General features: G+C 33.2%; 1 protein-coding gene and 1 pseudogene across 1 annotated transcript; both read left to right on the top strand.

Moving 5' to 3' along the window:
- LOC129899391 (acyl-CoA-binding domain-containing protein 4) lies at nt 1–8,905 on the top strand. Its single transcript, XM_055974345.1, has 14 exons — nt 1–155; nt 4,348–4,475; nt 4,705–4,782; nt 4,912–4,992; nt 5,111–5,177; nt 5,263–5,324; nt 5,553–5,692; nt 5,760–5,886; nt 6,141–6,255; nt 6,368–6,456; nt 7,167–7,250; nt 7,646–7,966; nt 8,049–8,108; nt 8,455–8,905. Exons 2-14 carry the CDS (start codon nt 4,380–4,382, stop codon nt 8,617–8,619), a joined length of 1,485 nt encoding a protein of 494 aa, XP_055830320.1. The 5' UTR covers nt 1–155; nt 4,348–4,379; the 3' UTR covers nt 8,620–8,905.
- An 870-nt stretch (nt 8,906–9,775) lies between these two features.
- Nucleotides 9,776–19,417, top strand: LOC129885284 (vetispiradiene synthase 2-like; annotated as a pseudogene).
- Nucleotides 19,418–20,521: the final 1,104 nt, after the last annotated feature.

Here is a 20,521-nt window from a genome sequence, read left to right as displayed (position 1 = left end):
GAACTTTGAGACGTTCTCAAGATCTCATTAGGACGAGAACACCGACGAAGCTTGTTAGCTATTTTCCGTTAACTTGGTCACATTGTTCACCGGAGATCGGACGAATTCCTGCCGTCCGATCTCAGTTCAGTTACAGATCCGAATCCCCATTTACTGTAAGTTTCCTTTTGCTTGTTTAATTCAATCATTTCTTTTGCCGATTTGTATCCTATTATGTTGAATTGTCACTGAAATCCATTTGATTTGTGCGTGAAATTTTCCGTATTCATATAATTCTGATCAGTCTGATGATTTTCTCAACTGGGTTGATATGCAAATCAGCATTCTCGGTGTAACCCCCTTTTTTTCTAAAAAAAACACTAGCATTTTTGGTAACGTTGTCAATTTGCTCGTACAATTTATAATAGGAAACAAGCGAACCAGAGATTACTCAATTGTAGAGTTTACAGGATAACTGAGAATCTTGTGAAGTAGTGATCTGCTTGTATGTAGTTGTTTGTTGAGATTCACACATATGCAGTGGTGGACCCTGGAATTTTAAATAAGGGGGTTCAAAATTTAAATAAGTAGACACACGAGCTAGTCGAAGGGGGTTCAACATCTATTTTATATACATAAAAAATTATTTTAATCATGCATAAATAGTATAAATTTCCACCGAAGGGGGTTCGGATGAACCCCCTCGGCATAAGGTGGGCCCGCCACTGCACATATGTATAGGTTTTATAGTATAAAGACCTATGGTAGGATCAATTGCCTTGAAAGTTTTGCATATTCGTATAATTTGATCAGTCTGATGATTTTGTCAACTGGGTTGATATGCAAATCAGCATTCTCGGGGTTACCCCCTTATTTTTCGTTTTCTTTTTTTCTGAAAAAAAGTACCATTTGTGGCAACATTGTCTATTTATCAGTGCAATTGATGATAGGAAATAAGTGAAGTGAGAGATTACTCAATTGTAGAGTTTACAGGATAATTGAGAAGCTTGTGAAATAGTGATCTGCTTGTATGTAATTGTTAGTTGAGATTCGCACTTTGTATAGGTTTTATAGTATAAATGCCTATAATGAGATTGATTTCACTGAAAGCAGTGTGGTTTATACGTGAAAGTTGCTGTATTCGTATAATTTGATAAGTCTGATGATTTTCTCAACTGGGTTGATATGCAAATTAGCATTCTAGGTGTCATCTCTTTTTTTTTTTCTCAAAAGAGTAGCATCTGTGGTTACATTATCTATTTACTAGTGCAATTTATGATAGGAAATAAGCAAAGTGAGAGATTAGTCAATTGTAGAGTTAACAAGATAACTGAGAAGCTTGTGAAATTAGTGATCTGCTTGTGTGTAATTGTTAGTTGAGATTCACACATATGCATAGGTTTTATAGTATAAAGACCCATGGTAGGATTAATTGCCACTGAAAGATGTGTGGTTTATACGTGAAAGTTGCTGTATTCGTATAATTTGATCCCTCTGATGATTTTCTCAACTGGTTTGTTATGCCAATCAGCATTATTGGTGTAACCCCTAGCATTTCTGGTAACATTGTCTATTTACTGGTGCAATTTATGATAGGAAATAAGCAAAGTGAGTGATTAGTCAATTGTAGAGTTTACAAGATAACTGAGAAGCTTGTGGTAGCGTTATCTATTTACTAGGAGTGATGGGATTAAGAATGAGGTTATTTGGGAGAAGGTGGGAGTGACCTCTGTGACAGACAAGATGAGAGAAGCGAGACTGAGATGGTCTGGCCATGTGCAGAGGAGGGTGTTGATGCACTAGTTAGGAGGTGTGAGCGGCTTGATTTGGGGGTTATGCGGAGGGTAGGGGTAGACCGAAAAGTATTGGGGAGAGGTGATTAGACGGGATATGGCGCAACTCCATATCAATGAGGACATGACCTTAGATAGAAAGGAGTGGAGGTCATAAAAGGTTAGTGGGAGTAGAAGGCTAGTAGGGATAGGATGATGCCCTGCCTTGTGACAGTTTAGGATTGGTCGTAGGTCTAGGCATGTCAGTATAAGTGTGTTGTTATTGCCTCTCGATCTTCACAGTTTTTTGCTATTGTTATTTTCTTGTCTTGTACAATTTGCAACGCTTTTTGTTTTTGCCATTATGATATATATATTAATTTTTCTCCCTTATTTGGGGCTGATACTTTTGAGTCGAGGGTTTTCCGAAAACAACCTCTCTATCTCCATGAGATAGTGGTAAGGTCTACGTACATTCTACCCTCCCCAGACATCACTTGTGGGATTTCACTGGGTATGTTGTTGTTGAGAAGTTTGTGAAATTAGTGATCTGCTTGTGTGTAAGTGTTAGTTGAGATTCACACATATGTGTCGGTTTTAGAGTATAAAGATTAGGGGTGTTCATGGTTCGGTTTGGGTCGGTTATTGATTAAAACCATAACCAAACCAATTTAATCGGTTATTAAATGTCTAAAACCATAACCAAACTAAGTAAAATAATAACCACGGGTTTGGTTATTGTCGGTTTGGTTCGGTTTGGTTCGGTTATTCGGTTTATGACTAGCCGAGACAATTCAAATATTCTCTCTCTACATTCTTCAAATTCTTACGAAACTCTTTTTTCCTCACGGCCCACAGAGATTCGAAACAGAAAAGGAAACAACTTAAACATTCTAAACAAAAAAGAAAACAACTTAAAATCAATTTAAAATTTGAAAAACTTCTTATAAACCTTTTCAAAATTTGACAATCTTGTACTTGGGGTTGAGAAGTTGAGGTTGCTTTTGAGCCTTCACTGTTAGTCTATGACTGTGAGTCTGTGATTTGTGAGAAACCAACGTGAGAGGAACAAAAATGTAAAAGAAAAATAGATACTAGGGTTTTAAAGTTTTAACTTTTACCTTATGTTGTTGCCTGCTGCTTAAGTGCTTAGTGCTCATTAGGAATTTAAGATTTAGAATTGGGCTTGAGAGTTGGGTTTGGATTGGGCCTTAAAAATAAGTAGATTAATATTAAATTAATAATTAAAAGGTATAAAATATCTTTAATTATTTATGAAAAACTAATATTATACATATAAATAATTATAAATTTTATGTATATAATTATCGGTTTGGTTCGGTTATTTATTCGATTATTTTTTCCTATAACCATAACCAAACCAAATATTATCGGTTATTTAAATTTAAAACCAAACCAAACCAAACCAAACCAAATGTCGGTTTTTTTATTCGGTTTGGTTAAATTTTCGGTTTGATTTTGGTTTTAACCAAAACTGTGAACAGCCCTAATAAAGATCTATGGTAGGATTAGTTGCCACTGAAATATGTGTGGTTTATGCGTGAAAGTTGTTGTATTCGTATAATTTGACCAGTCTGATGATTTTGTCAGCTGGATTGATATGCAAATCAGCATTCTCGGTGTTACCCCTTTTTTTCTTTTTTTCTGAAGAAAGTAACATTTTGGCAACGTTATCTATTTATCAGTGCAATTTATAATAGGAAATAAGCGAAGTGAGAGATTAGTCAATTGTAGAGTTTACAGGATAACTGGGAAGCTTGTGAAGTAGTGATCAGCTTGTATGTAATTGTTAGTTGAGATTCACACATATGTATAGGTTTTATAGTATAAAGACCTATGAATTATGATGAGATTAGTTTCTACTGAAAGCAGTGCTATTTATTCATGAAAGTTTCTGTATTCGTATAATTTGATCAGTCTGATCATTTTCTCAATTGGGTTGATATGCAAATCATCATTTTTTATAATTTAAGCTATTGATGTAAATTCTCATTTCAAATCGAGTTTTCCATTCAAATGATTTTCAGTTCTTGTTTTTACATTGCAATGTCATGTATTTGGTGCCTGTCTTATTATGAAAAGCTTGTGTTTAATTTTGAGTATTCAATGGAAGCTGTTATACAGCAGATAGGATGTTAGATTTTCTCAGTTTCCTACACTGATGTAAAGGAACTGGTTTGCGTGTATGTTGGTGCAATGTTTGTGTTTCTGTTTATTAAATATAACCATTCTCAAAAATAATTTATCAAGTATTGTTCTTTAAAAAATCCAATTTTCAGCTACTTTCAGTTCCGTAATTGGTTATAAGGATGATGGGTAACTGGTTAGCGGGATTTTCTATAAGCTGCTCCCCTCAAGCAAAGGATTGGCTCTTCTCTCGGTTAAAGCAGCTTGCCGGCATGCTCCATACCTGAAATTATAATCGACCCTTTGCCCCAAAATTTTTCTAATAGGAACTGGATGATTCAATCTATCATCAAATTCTGGTGCTATATTTCCATTTCATGATGCATAATGTCTAATGTTATGTGCTCTGCTATACTTGTAATTGATTTCTCTGGTGCTTTCCAAACAGACAAGGCTGCTTGAGCTCAAAATTAAGCTGCTATGGGATCTGATGGTCAAAATTGGTGTTTGGGTTTAACCTATGACCAATGGGTTCCTCTGTCTGTCTGTGGTCCGACACCAGCTGCGCGCTACAAGGTTCCCCAACTTCTATATTTTATATTAATCTACATGAACACATTATACAAGATCTTGTGTTGGTTATGCCGTTGGCTTCTTTGTTACTTCCCATTGAAGCTTTAAAGCAGTATGGTCATGCCTTTCCCGATTCTTTTTTTATATCAAAATATGTCATTTTTACCTTTCACGGGTCTTCTGATTATATCTTGGATATTACTACTTATGTCACTTTCTTATTGCACTGTAGCATGCAGCTGTCACAGTTGATGGGAAATTATATATCATCGGTGGAAGTCGTAATGGACGATACCTGTCTGACATTCAGGTATTTGGTCATTCTTTTGATCACTTTTTCTTGTTAAACAGTTCCTACTTTTGTGCAGGTATTAGAACAGTTTTTTATTTCATGTACAATGATGTTCTTTTCTTTCTTCAACTAATTCCACTTCCACAGGTCTTTGATCTAAAAAGTTTGACATGGTCAACCATAAGGTTGAATTCTGGAATTCTTCCAGCTATCTCTGGCCACAATATGGTGAGAATTGAGTCAGCTCTTTTTTTCATTTCACTTGTTCTAGCAAATAATCCACTGATGTTATGATTTGTTTTTCTATTTCTCTTGTTCTGGCACTGCTCTTTGACATTGTTGGCAGATCTTGTGGGAAAATAAACTTCTATTTCTTGCTGGGCACTCAAAGGATGTTTCTGACACTGTAACAGGTTTGTAATCTTTTAGAGCCCTTAAAAACTGGTGACCGATGCTTATTTATCTTAACTTTAAATCTTCTCTATGTATCTTGTGCAGTTCGGTTCATTGATCTTCAATCATATGAATGTGGTGTTATAGAGACCATTGGAAAACTTCCGGTAATTAACCATCCTCCTCTTAGATTTCACTCTTTCCCATTCATAGTCTTTTTTGTCAGTCAATTCTTGAACTCAAATGAACCTGTTAGTGTTTAGTTTATTGTACCACAAATGTCTCGCTCTCAATTTCACGGTGTATCTGCTGGTCATCTTACTACTGTTGGCCATTATGTTGCTTGTTTCTAGTTGAGAGCTGTAACGTTGCTTCTTGTCTCTTATGTCTTCCAGGTAGCTCGAGGTGGGCAATCTGTCACCCTTTTTGGATCTAAACTCATAATGTTTGGTGGAGAAGACCGGCATAGGCGTCTGCTAAATGATATTAGTGTTCTTGATCTAGAGACAATGACTTGGAGTACTGTTGAGACCACGTAAATGTCTGACCAAATTTATTTTTCACTAATTATGCATTTGCATTAATTCATTGTACTTTGATAGGCAGACATCCCCAGCTCCCAGGTTCGATCATACAGCTGCAGTCCATGCCGATCGCTATCTTCTGATTCTGGGTGGATGTTCTCATTCAGTTTTTTTCAACGATCTTCATGTCCTTGACTTGGAAACGGTATATTTTATTTTTACCTGTTTGGGTTTTATTTTAAGGCATACTGTTTACTTATCAATTTTTGTAAGGCATACTACTTATAACATTTGTTTGATATTACATTTTAGATCAGATGGAATTTTGATGGTAATAATGTCTTGTATCCGCAACAATACAGCCATTTTTCTCTGTGAATGATCTTCAAAGAAAGTACTATTAACAATTATAGTCAGTTGGATTGTAAAATTTCGAAAATCTCTTTTCTTCATTGGCAGATGGAATGGTCTCAACCACAACTTCAGGGGGATCTGGTTAGTCCACGAGCTGGTCATGCTGGTGTCACTCTAGGTGACAACTGGTATATCGTTGGTGGTGGAGATAACAGAAGCGGTAAGTGAAACATTTAAGCAGCCTTTTCAATCACACCCTGTGGGCATTCTTGTTCATCATGCACAACTCTTTTTATGTCTACTTCTATGTTTAATTGTTATTCTTTTTGCAGGTGTGCCAGAAACTCTTATGTTAAATATGTCGAAGCTTGTAGTGTCAGTATTAGCTACTGTAAAGGGGAGCGATCCACTCGCGAGTGAGGTTATCTTCTGCTTACTATCTTTCTTCTAGGAAATTTGATATCCCGTATTCTTAGGAAGAATATCTTGCCCTTAGCGCAGTGGTATCTTTTGGACTGACATCCCGTTGGATTCTCTGAAGTTTTGTTAGCAGAAACTTCTATTATTCTATCTTTGATCCAATCTTTTAACATGCAAAACTGGCTGAGTTGTACAGAAGCTCATCAACTTTAGCTATTTTTCATTTTTGAGATGACTTTGATTCTTGATTTCTTAGCATTTGTAATGCTGCACTTGTGTTCCGCTCTTCCTTTGTTCAGCTCGTGATTTAAAATGTTTTCAAGTATATGAAACTTAGGCTGGTCTGAGTGGAAGTTTGTTTCATGATTAGCAAATCCCGCTGGCACCACAGTTTTAGTTTGCCAGATGGGATGACAAAATGATAAGGAATTGAAAGCATTTAAACGAATGCGGTTGTAGTACATTCATCTAGACTTGCTCATATATTCTGAGGAAGCACCTGCTTAATTCTGGTAAAACTCATCAAATAGAAAAAATTCTGGTAAACTTCATTAGCTTAAGATACTATGTTAAATTTGTTTATGTAGTTGCCATTGCCTATGTCAATATGATTTCCCAGTATTCATAAACTTATTTGAGGTTGTGTATTTCGTTTTCTTTATTGATCTTTAGACTTGTTTACAATTCTATCTGATATGTCATTCGAAACAGGGACTGAGCGTCTCTTCAGCATCACTTGATGGTGAGAATTTCTTGGTTGCTTTTGGTGGATACAACGGGAAGTACAATAACGAGGTATCTTCCAAATCCTATATTCACTTTTCTACGTCAACCTTAGAGTTTCTCGTGTGTAGGATATTAATGGATTACTGAGTCATTGGATCATGTCTTCGTCTATCGATTCTCAATATGTTGATAAGATCCAAATCCAATTCATTTTTTAATATAAATTATTACTTGACAGGGAAAGAAGGAAAATAATCTCTCCCCCATATTTTCATTAGATATAGTTCCTTATCATAGTTGCATTTTTGTCTGCATGCTGGTTTCTGCTGGGGATTAGGCTGTCTGGCAATTTGCCTTCCCTTTATACCTTTTCTGTACAACCTCCTACTGCCTTTATCTTAATTTTTTTGTGCTATGGCGTATGAGGCCTTTTTGCCTAAATTACTGCATTTCATTTCGTATAGGTATATGTTATGAGGCCTAAACCAAGGGATGTATTACATCCCAAGATACTTCAGTCACCAGCGGCCGAAGCAGCAGCAGCTTCTGTTAGAGCTGCATATGCCTTAACTAAACCAGAAAAGTTAGACTTATCCGAGAGAGAAGATTCCAGTTTTAAGGAAGTTCACATTGATAGCACCCAGCAAAACCTTTTGGCCGAAATTAGTGCTCTGCGAGAACAGAAAAAGGTGTTGGAATCATCGCTTGCAGATGTCAGAGCAGAAAATGCTAATCTCAGGAATAAAACTGAAGATGTTATTACTACTCACGCCGACTTGACTAAGGTACTCTCAGAAGAGTAATCTGGTCGATAGAAATTGATGATTAGGTAATTGTCAATTATTAACGTTCATCACTTCATTACAGGAGCTTCAGTCAGTTCAGGGTCAACTTATATCCGAGAGATCAAGATGCGCTAAACTGGAGGTTAATACTTCCGACACTAATTTTTTTTGAACTTAAGTTCTAATTCCCCCATCTCTATCCTATACTTAGAGCAATCAATCAATTATGTCACAATTTAAAACTAGTTAGGGGTCAACTATTTGTGAACTCACCTATGTAAGTTTCATATAACTGGTCTCAAGTATAAAGGATGAGGGTCGTGGTAGGTAGATAGCCAGTGAAACATAATCTTAACGTTATAGTATCACGTAGCATCCTATATAAGAGGAATAAGATCAACTTATGGTTTAGTTGTTCCGCTTATTTCAATCCAACCAATATTAGAAGGCGTTCGTGTTTTGTTTTGACTTCTTCATGGCATCTTCAGGCACAAATAGGAGAGCTACAAAAGATGCTAGAGTCTATGCAGTCCATAGAGGAGGAAGTTCAAGCTATACGAAGGGAGAAATCTGAATTGGAACGTGACATGGAGCGTGCTTCATCTGTCCAGAAACAGGGCTCGGGCGGTGCTTGGAAGTGGATTACTGGATAAGTTTTTGAACCAAGTTGCTTATTTGCAATTTCAGTTTTTTCCCCATTGCTGTAGTGCTTGCAAAAGAAAAAAGTTTTCCAGTGTTTTGGTGCTCCTGTAATGCTGTTTTGAAGGAGGATGTGCAACTTTTGAATTTTTAGTTAAAAAAACATATCATTCTTTTTTTCTTTCTTACTTTCTTACTTTCTTGTATTATGTTATTACACTTGCATTTTGTAACTGCAATACTTCATTGTAGCAAATTCATTGTTTTTGAATGTCATAGTTAACCTCATTAATTTGTGAACTTTATGCGGTGATCATTACAATCAAAAAATTCCTCAAGAATTATTATATTCCATAGTTTCTACTTCCACAATTTGGTAAACCACTTTTATATTACCACAGTGATCTATTAAAAGTTGGATACTTTCTATAGTTTAATGGTATTTTTGGTCCTTTTTCGTATATTCAATATTAATTGAAGTATTAGATATTTTTTATAAAAAAAATTGGGATCTTGAAGAGGTATATTATTTTTGACTTAGATAAATTATATATTTTTTTTTAGTGGAGGTGGAATTTTGGTGACTTTGGATTAAGACACTATAGTCTGTCCTTTCACTTCAGGTGTATATTTGAGAATAATATTTTTTTTATCTCTTGATTTTAATTTTTCATTCTTCACATACATGTATGCAGGACAATAAAAAATTTTAAAATCAAAATAATTAGCAGGATTATCTAATCATATATTTCCTCTGGACTCTTAAAGTTTAAAGGTGCAGAAGGAGTATAATTGACAATATAACAAGCTGTAGAGATAGCCTCTACCCAAAAAATATTTGTCAACCCGACATTTGAACATACAACAAGCTCTTTTCAAAAGAGTTCTGTTCATCCTTACTGCAACAACATTTTGCTGAGAGGTCATTCTCACAGTGTGATGTCAAGTAATTTTCTTATTTTTGTAAAATTTGTTGAACTCATCAGTACATAGTTTTAAGTCATTATATGTTCTAAGCCGCTTGATCTGTTTTTTTTTGTTTGCTTCTCAATCAAAATTTTCAATTATTTGAAATTTAAGAAAATATTACTTTTATTTTTTAGAAAATAAATCCAAACTTCCTCGAATAATCATCAATGAAAGTTAACATATGCCTAGCACCACTGTTTGATGGGGAATGAGAAGAACCTCAAAAATCTGAATGAATGTAGTTCAAAATATCTTTTGTTTGATAAATTGCTGAAGATTTGAAGCTGACACTTTTTTGCTTCTCGAACACATAGTGTTCGCAAAGCTCCATGTTGCCAATACTTTGTCCACATAGAAAACCTCTTTTTACTGAGGATGAAAAAACCCTTCTCATTCATATGCCTCAATCGCGTATTTCATATTTGGTAACGTCAGAATCAGATTGATTGTTAGTAGAAACTGCAGTAACACTTGTAATATTGGATCCCAACAAAATGTACAATGTACCAGATCTGAATGCTTTCATAATCACTAGAGCATCTTGAAAGATTTTCATACTCTACTTTTATCTGTGTATTTGCACCCAAGAGATTCTAGAATACTCAATGAGATGAGAACTTTTATTTAAGTCAGAAATATATCTAATATCGGTGAAAGTTCTCTCCATACCATCGTGTATTAGGATTCAGATTGTACCTTTTCCAAAAATCATAATATCTCTAATACACTTAAATAATTGGGGTAAGAAAATAAGTAATAAGACGACTTGATCTTCATCTTTAACTTCAACATCAATAATACTCAAATTCATAAGACAAAATCAAATGCATCAAGATGTAAGAGTATAAAAATACCTTAAATAATACGGACTATGTAAAGCTTTTGCTTCAAGTAAAGTCTGTTTTTCATCGTACATTTTTATATAAGGTTTTTAATATTTTTTTTTCACATGCCTTTGACTTCTGCAGATACTTCACATAAATTTTTATTTGAGAAACTTAAAATGATACCTGATTTTGCTTTTTTATCTATGACGACAAACTCTGAGTCCATCATATATGTTTTGGCTTTTTCTCATTTTCTTTCAGTGTCATATCTGGATCTTCTTGAATTAGGATAGTCTGCATCTTTAATTACCATATTCCGAAGTTTGCACTCTGATTAAATTCTTCAATATAAATTTTTTGTTACTGTCATTTTAGCTACTGCAATTAATTCAATTAAATTAGGCTCTGATACCAATTTGATAGAATCGGTGATCTGAATATTCTGATATTTAGCCAAACAATGTTATAGTGACAATAATAAAGGCAATAACAAATTGATAAAAGCAAAAGTAAAGCAAATAAAGAAGACACAAATTTAACGTGATTTGATCTGATCTATTAGCGAAGAACAATAATTTTATTATACCAATAAGAATATAAATTAAAGATAAAATTCTAATTAATTCCGAATACCCCAAGTGAACAATTTCACATGATCACTTGGGCTTTCAAATTGGATAAAAATAATAATAAAATTTTAAAATTATTTTTTTCACATAACGATACTTTAGCTCCAAGAAAAAAAATTCCTGCCAAGAGATTTTCAATTAGGCTCATGTCTATTATCAAGATATTGATAAAAATATAGTCACATTAGACCCTTAATGACTACATAAAATAATACTTCATTATTATGAAAATATATTAAATTTAACAAAATTAAGTGGAGAAAATAACAAAGAAGAAAGCCAGAAAGGAGAACAGACGAAAGAAAAAGAATCAGTGTATTGAATTTTTTATCAGTGTTGTGCAATTTTTATTTTGCATAGAATGCCTATTATATAGGCACGAAGAGGGGGCAACTTGTTGCCCAATTTGTGCAAGTTGCCACCCATGGATAGTGACATCCACAATCCACAATAATGTAACACTCCCCCTTGGATGTCAAAAAAAAATGATTCTAGTAAAAAAATATGTAGTTATTCTGAACCTCCATATGTGTTGTGTCTCATTAAACCTTATTAGGAAAAATCCAGTGGAAAAAGCCTAATGAAGGAAAAAAAGTACACATATCTGATAATACGCCTTGAGTGCTGCCTCATTAAAAATCTTATCAGGAAAAACCCAGTGGGACAAAACCTTGACTAAGGAAAAAAGAGTACAACGCGTATTTTGCTCCCCCTGATGAAAATATCATTTAATATCTCGAAGACGACGCATTCCAATTTTGTATCTCATTTTCTCAAAGGTTGAAGTTGGCAATACTTTGGTGAACATATCTGCCAAATTATCACTTGAACGAATTTGTTGGACATCTATTTCACCCTTCTTTTGAAGATCATGAGTGAAAAAGAATTTTGGTGAAATATGTTTTGTTCTATCTACTTTGATGTATCCCCCCTTCAGTTGAGCTATACATGCAACATTGTCTTCATACAATATTGTTGGAGCGTCTTTTATCAAAGAAAGGCCACATGTTTCTTGAATGTGTTGAGTTATTGATCTTAACCAAACACATTCTCGACTTGCTTCATGAATGACTATTATCTCTACATGATTTGAGGAAGTATAAAACCATAGTTTGCTTTGTTGAACGCCATGATATAGCTGTACCACCACATGTAAATAAATAGCTTGTCTGCGATCGACCTTTATGGGGATCAGATAAATATTCCGCATCTGCGTAACCGATCAATTGTGACATGGAATTATTTGAGTAAAACAATCCCATATCAATGATACCTCGAAGGTATCTGAATATATGCTTAATTCCATTCTAGTGTCTGCGTGTTGGTGAAGAACTAAATCTTGCTAACAAGTTTACTGAGAAAGCTATATCTGATCTAGAATTGTTGGCAAGATATATCAATGCACCAATTGCACTAAGGTATGGTATTTCAGCACCAATAAGTTCTTCATCATTTTTATGAGGTCGAAACGGATCTGTATTAATATCAAAAGATCTCACAACCATTGAGGTACTCAATGGGTGTGCTTTATCCATATAAAATCTTTTTAAAATATTTTCAGTATATGTTGACTGATGGACAAATATTCCATTTGTAAAATATTCAATTTGCAGACCAAGACAAAATTTTGTCTTTCCAAGATCTTTCATTTCAAACTCTTTTTTTCAGACATTTTATTGCCTTTGAAAATTCTTCCGGAGTTCCAATAATATTCAAATCATCAACATATACTGCTATTATGATAAGTTCAGATCTAGACCTTCTCATAAAGACACAAGGGCAAATTGGATCATTTTTATATCCTTCTTTTAGCAAATATTCGCTAAGACGATTGTACCACATTCGCCCTGATTATTTCAACCCGTACAAGGATTTCTAAAGCTTTATTGAGCAATTTTCTCGAGAATCCTTGTATGCTTCAGGCACTTTGAACCCTTCGAGAATTTTCATAAAAATTTCGTGGTTCAATGAGCCATATAAATAGGCAGTGACCACGTCCATTAAGTGCATTTCAAGCTTTTCATGAACTGCCAAATTCATTAGATACCTGAAGGTAATTGCATCTACCACAGGGGAATATGTTTCCATATAGTCAATGCCAGGTCTTTGCGAAAAACCTTGGGCTACAAGTCGTGCTTTATATCTTACGACTTTACCCTTTTCATTTCGTTTACGCACAAAAACCCATTTGTGCCGTACTGGCTTGACACTTTCAGGTGTTCGGACTATTGATCCAAAAACTTCACGTTGTTCAAGTGAAGTTAACTCTGCTTGAATTGCATCCTTCCATCTTGACCAATCATTTCTCTGTCTACATTCATCGACAGATTTTGATTCAAGATCCTTATCTTGCTGCATTATTTCAGTGACAATATTATAAGCAAAAATATTATCGATCACAATATCATTTCGGTTCCACCATTTTCATGTCGAGACATAACTTATTAAGATTTCTTCATTCTCATTATTTTCAGGTACTTGGACCTCCTTGGTGGTGTCACCATTTGTTGTGTCTCTGGGCTCTTCTTGAGCACTCACCTCCAAATTATGATCACCTTGATTATTTATTTCTTTCCTTTTTCGAGGATTTTTATCTTTGGAACCAAATGGTCTTCCACGTTTTAAGTGTGGCCTAGACTCATTTGCCTAAACAAGTTGTCCTACCGGGATATCAACCCGAACTTGAGCATTAACAACTGGGATATACGATTTAGTAACCCGTGGAAGGTTAGTAAATGCATCCGACAGTTGATTTGCAATATTCTGCAAATAAATCATCTTTTGAACTTTTTGCTCACATTGATTTGTTCGAGGATCTAAATGAGATAGAGATAATGAATTCCAATCTATCTCATTTTTCAACTACTTATGTTCTTCTCCTAATATTGGGTATACTGATTCATCAAAATGACAATCAACGAATCTTGCCGTAAATAAATCTCCAGTCATAGATTGCAGATATTTTATAATAGAAAGAGATTCACACCTAACATATATTCACAACCTTCTTTGGGGACCCATCTTTGTGCGGTGCGGTAGAGCAATTGGGACATATACCGCACACCCAAATATTCTAAGATGAGATATATTTGGCTCCCTTCCAAACGCTAACTGTAATGGGAAAAATTCATGATAATTTGTTGGCCTTATGCACACAAGTGCTGCTACATGCAAAATAGCATGCCCCCATACTGAAATAGGAAGTTTTGTCCTCTTTAGCAATGATCTAGCTATCAATTGGAGGCGTTTAATCAATGATTCTGCTAGACCATTTTGAGTATGGACATGAGCGATCGGATGCTCAACTTTTATTTCAACCGACATACAATAATCATTAAATAATTGAGATGTGAATTCACCAGCATTATCAAGACGAATTGTCTTTATTACATAATCTGGAAATTATGCTCTTAACCTTATAATTTGAGCTAACAATCTCGCAAAAGCCATGTTGCAAGTTGATAATAAGCACACGTGTGACCATCTTGTAGATGCATCTATCAAGACCATATAATATTTAAATGGTCCACATGAAAGGTGAATTGACCCACATATATCACCCTGTATACGTTCCAGAAACGCAGGGGATTCAATCCCAACCTTAGTTGCTGATGGTTTGATAATCAGTTTTCCTTGGGAACAAGCAACACAAGAGAATTCCTTAGATTAAATTTTTTTCTGATTCTTCAAAGTATGTCCATGTGAATTCTCAATAATTCTGCGCATAATATTATAACCGGGATGGCCCAACCGGTCATGCCAAATGATAAAATCATTAGAATCAGTAAACCTTTTGTTTACTATGGAATGTGATTCAACAGTACCAATATTTGTATGGTACAACCCAGAAGAAAGTGCAGGTAATTTTTCGTGCATAATTTTCTTCTCCATATTTATTGTAGTAATATAAAGGTATTCAACCTTTTCTTCATTTGCAGTCTCAATATGATAACCATTTTGGCGAATAACCTTGAAACTTAACAAGTTTCTTTGAGACTTACTACAATACAATACATTATCAATTATCAATATCGTTAGTCTAGGTAGTAATAAAGCCGCTTTTCGAGAGCCTTCAATCAATTTTGTACTACCAGATATTGTATTGACATAGACCTTTTTCATAATCAAATGATAGAAATATTTCTTTTCTTTTAATATCGTATGAGTTGTGACACTATCCAAAAAACACATATCTCCATTATTCATCTTGAATCCAATTGAAGACTGAGAAATTTATTTATCTTCATAAAATAAAAATGCACTGTAAGAAATAAAATAAGTAATTTTTTTTAAAGTTAAATTATGGTAATTTAGAATTTAAAAAATTATAGGATTCAATTATGATGAATGTTACAATAATTTAGTTTATGGAATTATATACTTATTAACCTTAAATAAATATTATACATAAGTATTAAAAACAAATATAAAATATTATAAAACATTAATATAATATTATTCATCATGTATAGATAATTTGTTTATTGGAAAAACTAATACAATCATTATATAATATTAATGTCTAAAACATTAACAAGAATAAACAATTAGTATAATGACATTAAATAAGGCGGATATCATTCTTAGTAACAATATGATATTAAGATTAAATAATAGCACACTAATAGTAATTAATTACAATATTGTAAAATAGCATAATGTAATAAACAATATACAATTATCATAAAAATGTGGCCCTGATTTTGTTTTTTAATTTTTTTTAAATACATAAACGTAAAAACACAATAATTCAAAGTACATGACAACATATTGAAAAACATGAAATTAAACATCAATTAAGATCCTTAAAAAAATCTCCAATCTCCAAATGAGTAATATCATTGAGGTCATTAAAATCATCATCTCTTAAAGCCAGATTTGCTTCAATATTATCATTATTCAAAGGTCTTGCCTCAACATTATTTTCGAACGCCAAGTGTGACTCTATCCGAGCATTAGAAGAAGAGGCACCACCTCTGTTTGCCTTTCTTTTGAAAGAATTTTGATAAAGTCTTACAAAATGCTTAGGCGTCCGACATTAATTTTTCTAGTGGCCTTTCATGCCACAACGATGACAGTTACTTTTTGAAGGACTATTTTGAGAACTGATATTGTTCTCCCTTTTATGTTGACCACCACCACGATGATTATTAAATCGTCTTCTGTCATTGCCACGTCCATGCACATTATTGTGGCCATAATTTGTATTTTGTCTTCTTTCAGACTGGCCATGTGCTTTTATCATATTTACCTCCGGTAACGGAGCAGTTCCAGTGGGACGGGCTTCATGATTTTTCATTAAAAAGGCATTATGTTGCTCAGCCACCAGAAGGCATGAGATCAATTTCGAGTATTTTTTAAAACCCTTTTCACGATATTGCTGCTGTAATATTACATTAGAGACATGAAAAATAGTTAGTGTCTTTTCTAACATGTTCTTATCATTTATAGTTTTTCCACATAATTTTAATTGGGAAGTTATTCTAAATACAACAGAATTATACTCAATTACAATTTTAAAATCTTGAAAATGTAAGTGCATCCACTCATAACGAGCCCTTGGCAATACCGTTGCCCTGAGGTGGTCATACCTTCCTTTTAAGTCTTTTCACAATTCAAGTGGATCTTTCACTGTCAAGTATTTCATTTTCAGGCTTTCATCTAGATGATGACGAAGGAAAATCATAACCTTTGCTTTATCCTGACTTGATGCTGTATTTCCTTCAATTATAGCATCACCAAGACCCTTAGCGGTAAGGTGTATTTCAACATCAAGTACCCATGACAAATAATTTTTGCCAGAAATATCAAGTGCCACAAATTCCAATTTTGACAAATTTGACATGATGAAAATTAATTTGAAAGTAACAAGGAAACTTAAAAATTAAATTTCTTTAATAGATATACCTGATATAAAAGTTAATTTTCTGAAAAATTAGAGATTCGTGTTAACGTATTATGAAAATTTACTAAATTTAACAAAATTAAATAGAGAGAATAACAGAGAAGAAAGCCAGAAAGGAGAACAGGCGAAAGAAAAAGAATCAGTGTATTAAATTTTTTATCAGTGTTGTGCAATTTTCATTTTGCATAGAATGCCTATTATATAGGCAAGAAGAGGGGGCAACTTGTTGCCCAATTTGTGCAAGTTGCCACCCATGGATAGTGACATCCACAATCCACAATAATGTAACATCCCTCTATTTCTTTTTACTTGTCATATTTAAATTTTTAATGACTCCATAAAATAATACTCTTTTTATTTTGTTTTCACTTATCATACTTAAATTTAACACACTTATTAATTTTTTGGTGAATTTTTTTAAAATAAACTCTTGAATCCTTACTCGCTTCACCTACTATAAAGTCAGGTAAAACAACTGAGTGGCCGGATACTACAAATTATATATGTTCTCATTCCAAATTATTTGTTCACTCTTTTGGTTTACAAATTATTATGCTTTACTCATTTATGGCCATATACAATATTTATTTGGCTTAAAATATAGTAATATGTTTTACTAGCTAACATGAAAAGAATTATATTAATGCAATATAACTAGAAGAATTACGATAATAATATGAATTGAATGCTAAAAAACAAATGTAGTAATCAATAAGGTACCGATATAAATGTTTGATATTTATGTATGGATTAAGTAGTAAATTACTACTGTCTTAAAGGTTTATCGGTTTATTCAATAATCCAATATTAAAAAATTAATATCGAATCAATAACCCGATAATTTTTTTGTTATTATAAAACCATTAAAAATTTGTTAATCCAATAACCCAGTAACAATAAACAATAACACTTTTTTTGATTCGATTTTTGCACACCCAATTGCCTGTCGAGAGTGTGTTACTTTTCAAAGTGGAGGGAATACATAATAGTAGTAATTAAACATGCAAAAATGATGTCTCTGCCCTTTTGGTTAGATTCAATAAGCTTACCATAAAAAAAATAAAAAAATAAACAAAAAATAAAAAATAAAAAAATAAAAAAAACATAAAAAAATAAAAAAGATTTGGACTTCGTAACAACACTTCCATATGCTAGAGATCGAGCAGTTGAATGTTATTTTTGGTCACTTGGAGTGTATTTTGAGCCTCAATATTCTCAAGCTCGCGTCATGCTTGCTAAACTATAGCCATCATTTCAATTGTGGATGACACCTTCGATTTTTATGGTATAGTTAAAGAACTTGAAACATACACAGATGCCATACAAAGGTATAAACTATCATCTTAAGATGACTCTTGCTCATTATATTTTAGGGCAAATTACACCTAGTGGCCATTCGGTCAAAGTAATTATCAAAAAAATGGCCATTTGCTGTATTGACATATATAGTCAGTGTATATTTCGTGTATAGCCAAACTATATTCAGTTTTTGAGTGTATAATAATGTATATTCAATGTATAGCTCATGTATAAGTAATATATGTTATATAGTCAGTGTATAATTACTGTATATTTTCTATGATTTTGGCTATTTTTTATGTAAATAAAACATGACTATATTTGTTGTAAACTAATTAGTTTATTGTATATATTTGAAAGTGTCCCTATATTTTATACTCTTTTTCAATTGCTCTGTCATCATATAGGTGGGATATCAACGAAATTGATCGTCTCCCTGATTACATGAAAATCAGCTATAAAGCTCTTCTTGATCTTTATGAGGATTATGATAAATTATCTGGCGATGGAAGATCTCATGTTGTCTATCATGCAAAAGAAAGAGTATGTTTTGAGTTACCTAAATATACATTTCTCACTTTATTTCACCTAGCATCTTTTAGTGATCATAAACTTGAATTCATATGTTTGGTGTTTGTAGATGAAAGAAACAGTGAGGAACTATAACGTCGAAGCCAAATGGTTTATTGAAGGACATATGCCTCATGTTTCAGAGTACCTAAGTAATGCTTTAGTAACTACCACTTATTACTTGCTCACAACAACATCATATTTGGGCATGAAATCTTCTACAGAGCAGGATTTCGAGTGGCTGTCAAGGAATCCTAAAATTCTTGAGGCTAATGTAACATTATGCCGCGTTATTGATGACATAGCCACATACGAGGTTGAGAAAAGCAGGAGACAAATTGCAACGGGAATTGAGTGTTACAGGAGAGATTATGGTGTATCAACAGAAGAGGCAATGGCTAAATATCATGAAATGGCTGAGATAGCTTGGAAGGATGTGAATGAAGGAATTCTTAGGCCGACTCCTGTCTCTATGTAGATTTTAACTCGTATTCTCAATCTTGCTCGCATCATTGATGTGACATACAAGCACAATCAAGATGGATACACACACCCGGAGAAAGTCCTAAAACCTCACATTATTGCCCTACTTGTGGACTCCATTGAAATTTAAATAGTTTCTTTGTTTATTATGCTGTATAAAAATAAGGTAATAAGAACTGCTTTTTGTTGGACCTCCTTAAAATACATGTAAGAAATAATATTGCAAGTACTTTTTGTTCTTTATTTCATTTCACATTTTAAATTGTATGTTTTAGAAATTCCTTCCTTTTTTTAATTTAAACCGAATAAGATGGTGTAGTTTTACGAATGCAAGTTGAGTTATGAGTTCAATTAATATATACTAATAATAGAAAATATATTTTATGCTTCAGGCGGATGTTATCTAAATGTTATGGTTTCATCTGAACAAGTAGCTATGACTCAAACAATGTATTAAAAGATTTACTAAAAAGGTATAAATAATAAATTTTCAAACCGATAAATCATAGGATATGGTATAATTCAGAACTCGAACCTATCAGTGGAACTGCTGCCGAATAAATCGCTTCACCTTAATCCCCTTCCTTCAAATATTGAATATTCTATTTTTTATTGAATATAGTAATTCTAAATATCGAAGACAGATTTTACTTAAAAAGATATATAGTGTTATTTTTCGGTGGATAGTACTAAGTAGGATTATGAAAATTTTCTCTTATTAATAGCGTATTTATGTTTTTCTCAAAAATAGAACCAACTTATAAATAAGCCTAACATTCAGATCCTAGCAATATAGAAGAAGAGAAACTCTAATATTCAAATCGAAGCTTCAAAGATGATAAATCGGCAACAAAAGAAGAAATCACTAGTTTCTAATCAAATTTCCAAAGGAATCTGTTTTTTTCTTCTTTCTGTTGTGTTGTTTTATTTTTCTTTAAGAACGACAATGTTTGAGCCATAATTTTAAATGTAGGACAAAGAGTTGTGGAACTGTCAAATAAAGCAAAGTCGATGAATATTCATAGACTTTTCTTTCTTTGACGACACCACAAATTTTTGTCGAATATTTAAAATTATATAAAGTTAACTCAAACAATACGGTTGTTAAGAAAATAAAGCGCACACAACATAAAGAAACATATACCTTTGGAAATTTGATTGAAAAGTATTGATTTCTTCTTTTGTTGGTGATTTATCATCTTTGGAGCTTGATTTGAATGCTAGTATTTTTTTT

Source organism: Solanum dulcamara, chromosome 1 (assembly GCF_947179165.1).
Source record: "Solanum dulcamara chromosome 1, daSolDulc1.2, whole genome shotgun sequence".
Lineage (NCBI taxonomy): Eukaryota > Viridiplantae > Streptophyta > Magnoliopsida > Solanales > Solanaceae > Solanum > Solanum dulcamara.
The sequence above is the reverse complement of the archived record's forward strand: the minus strand, read 5'-3'. Positions and strand labels throughout refer to the sequence as shown.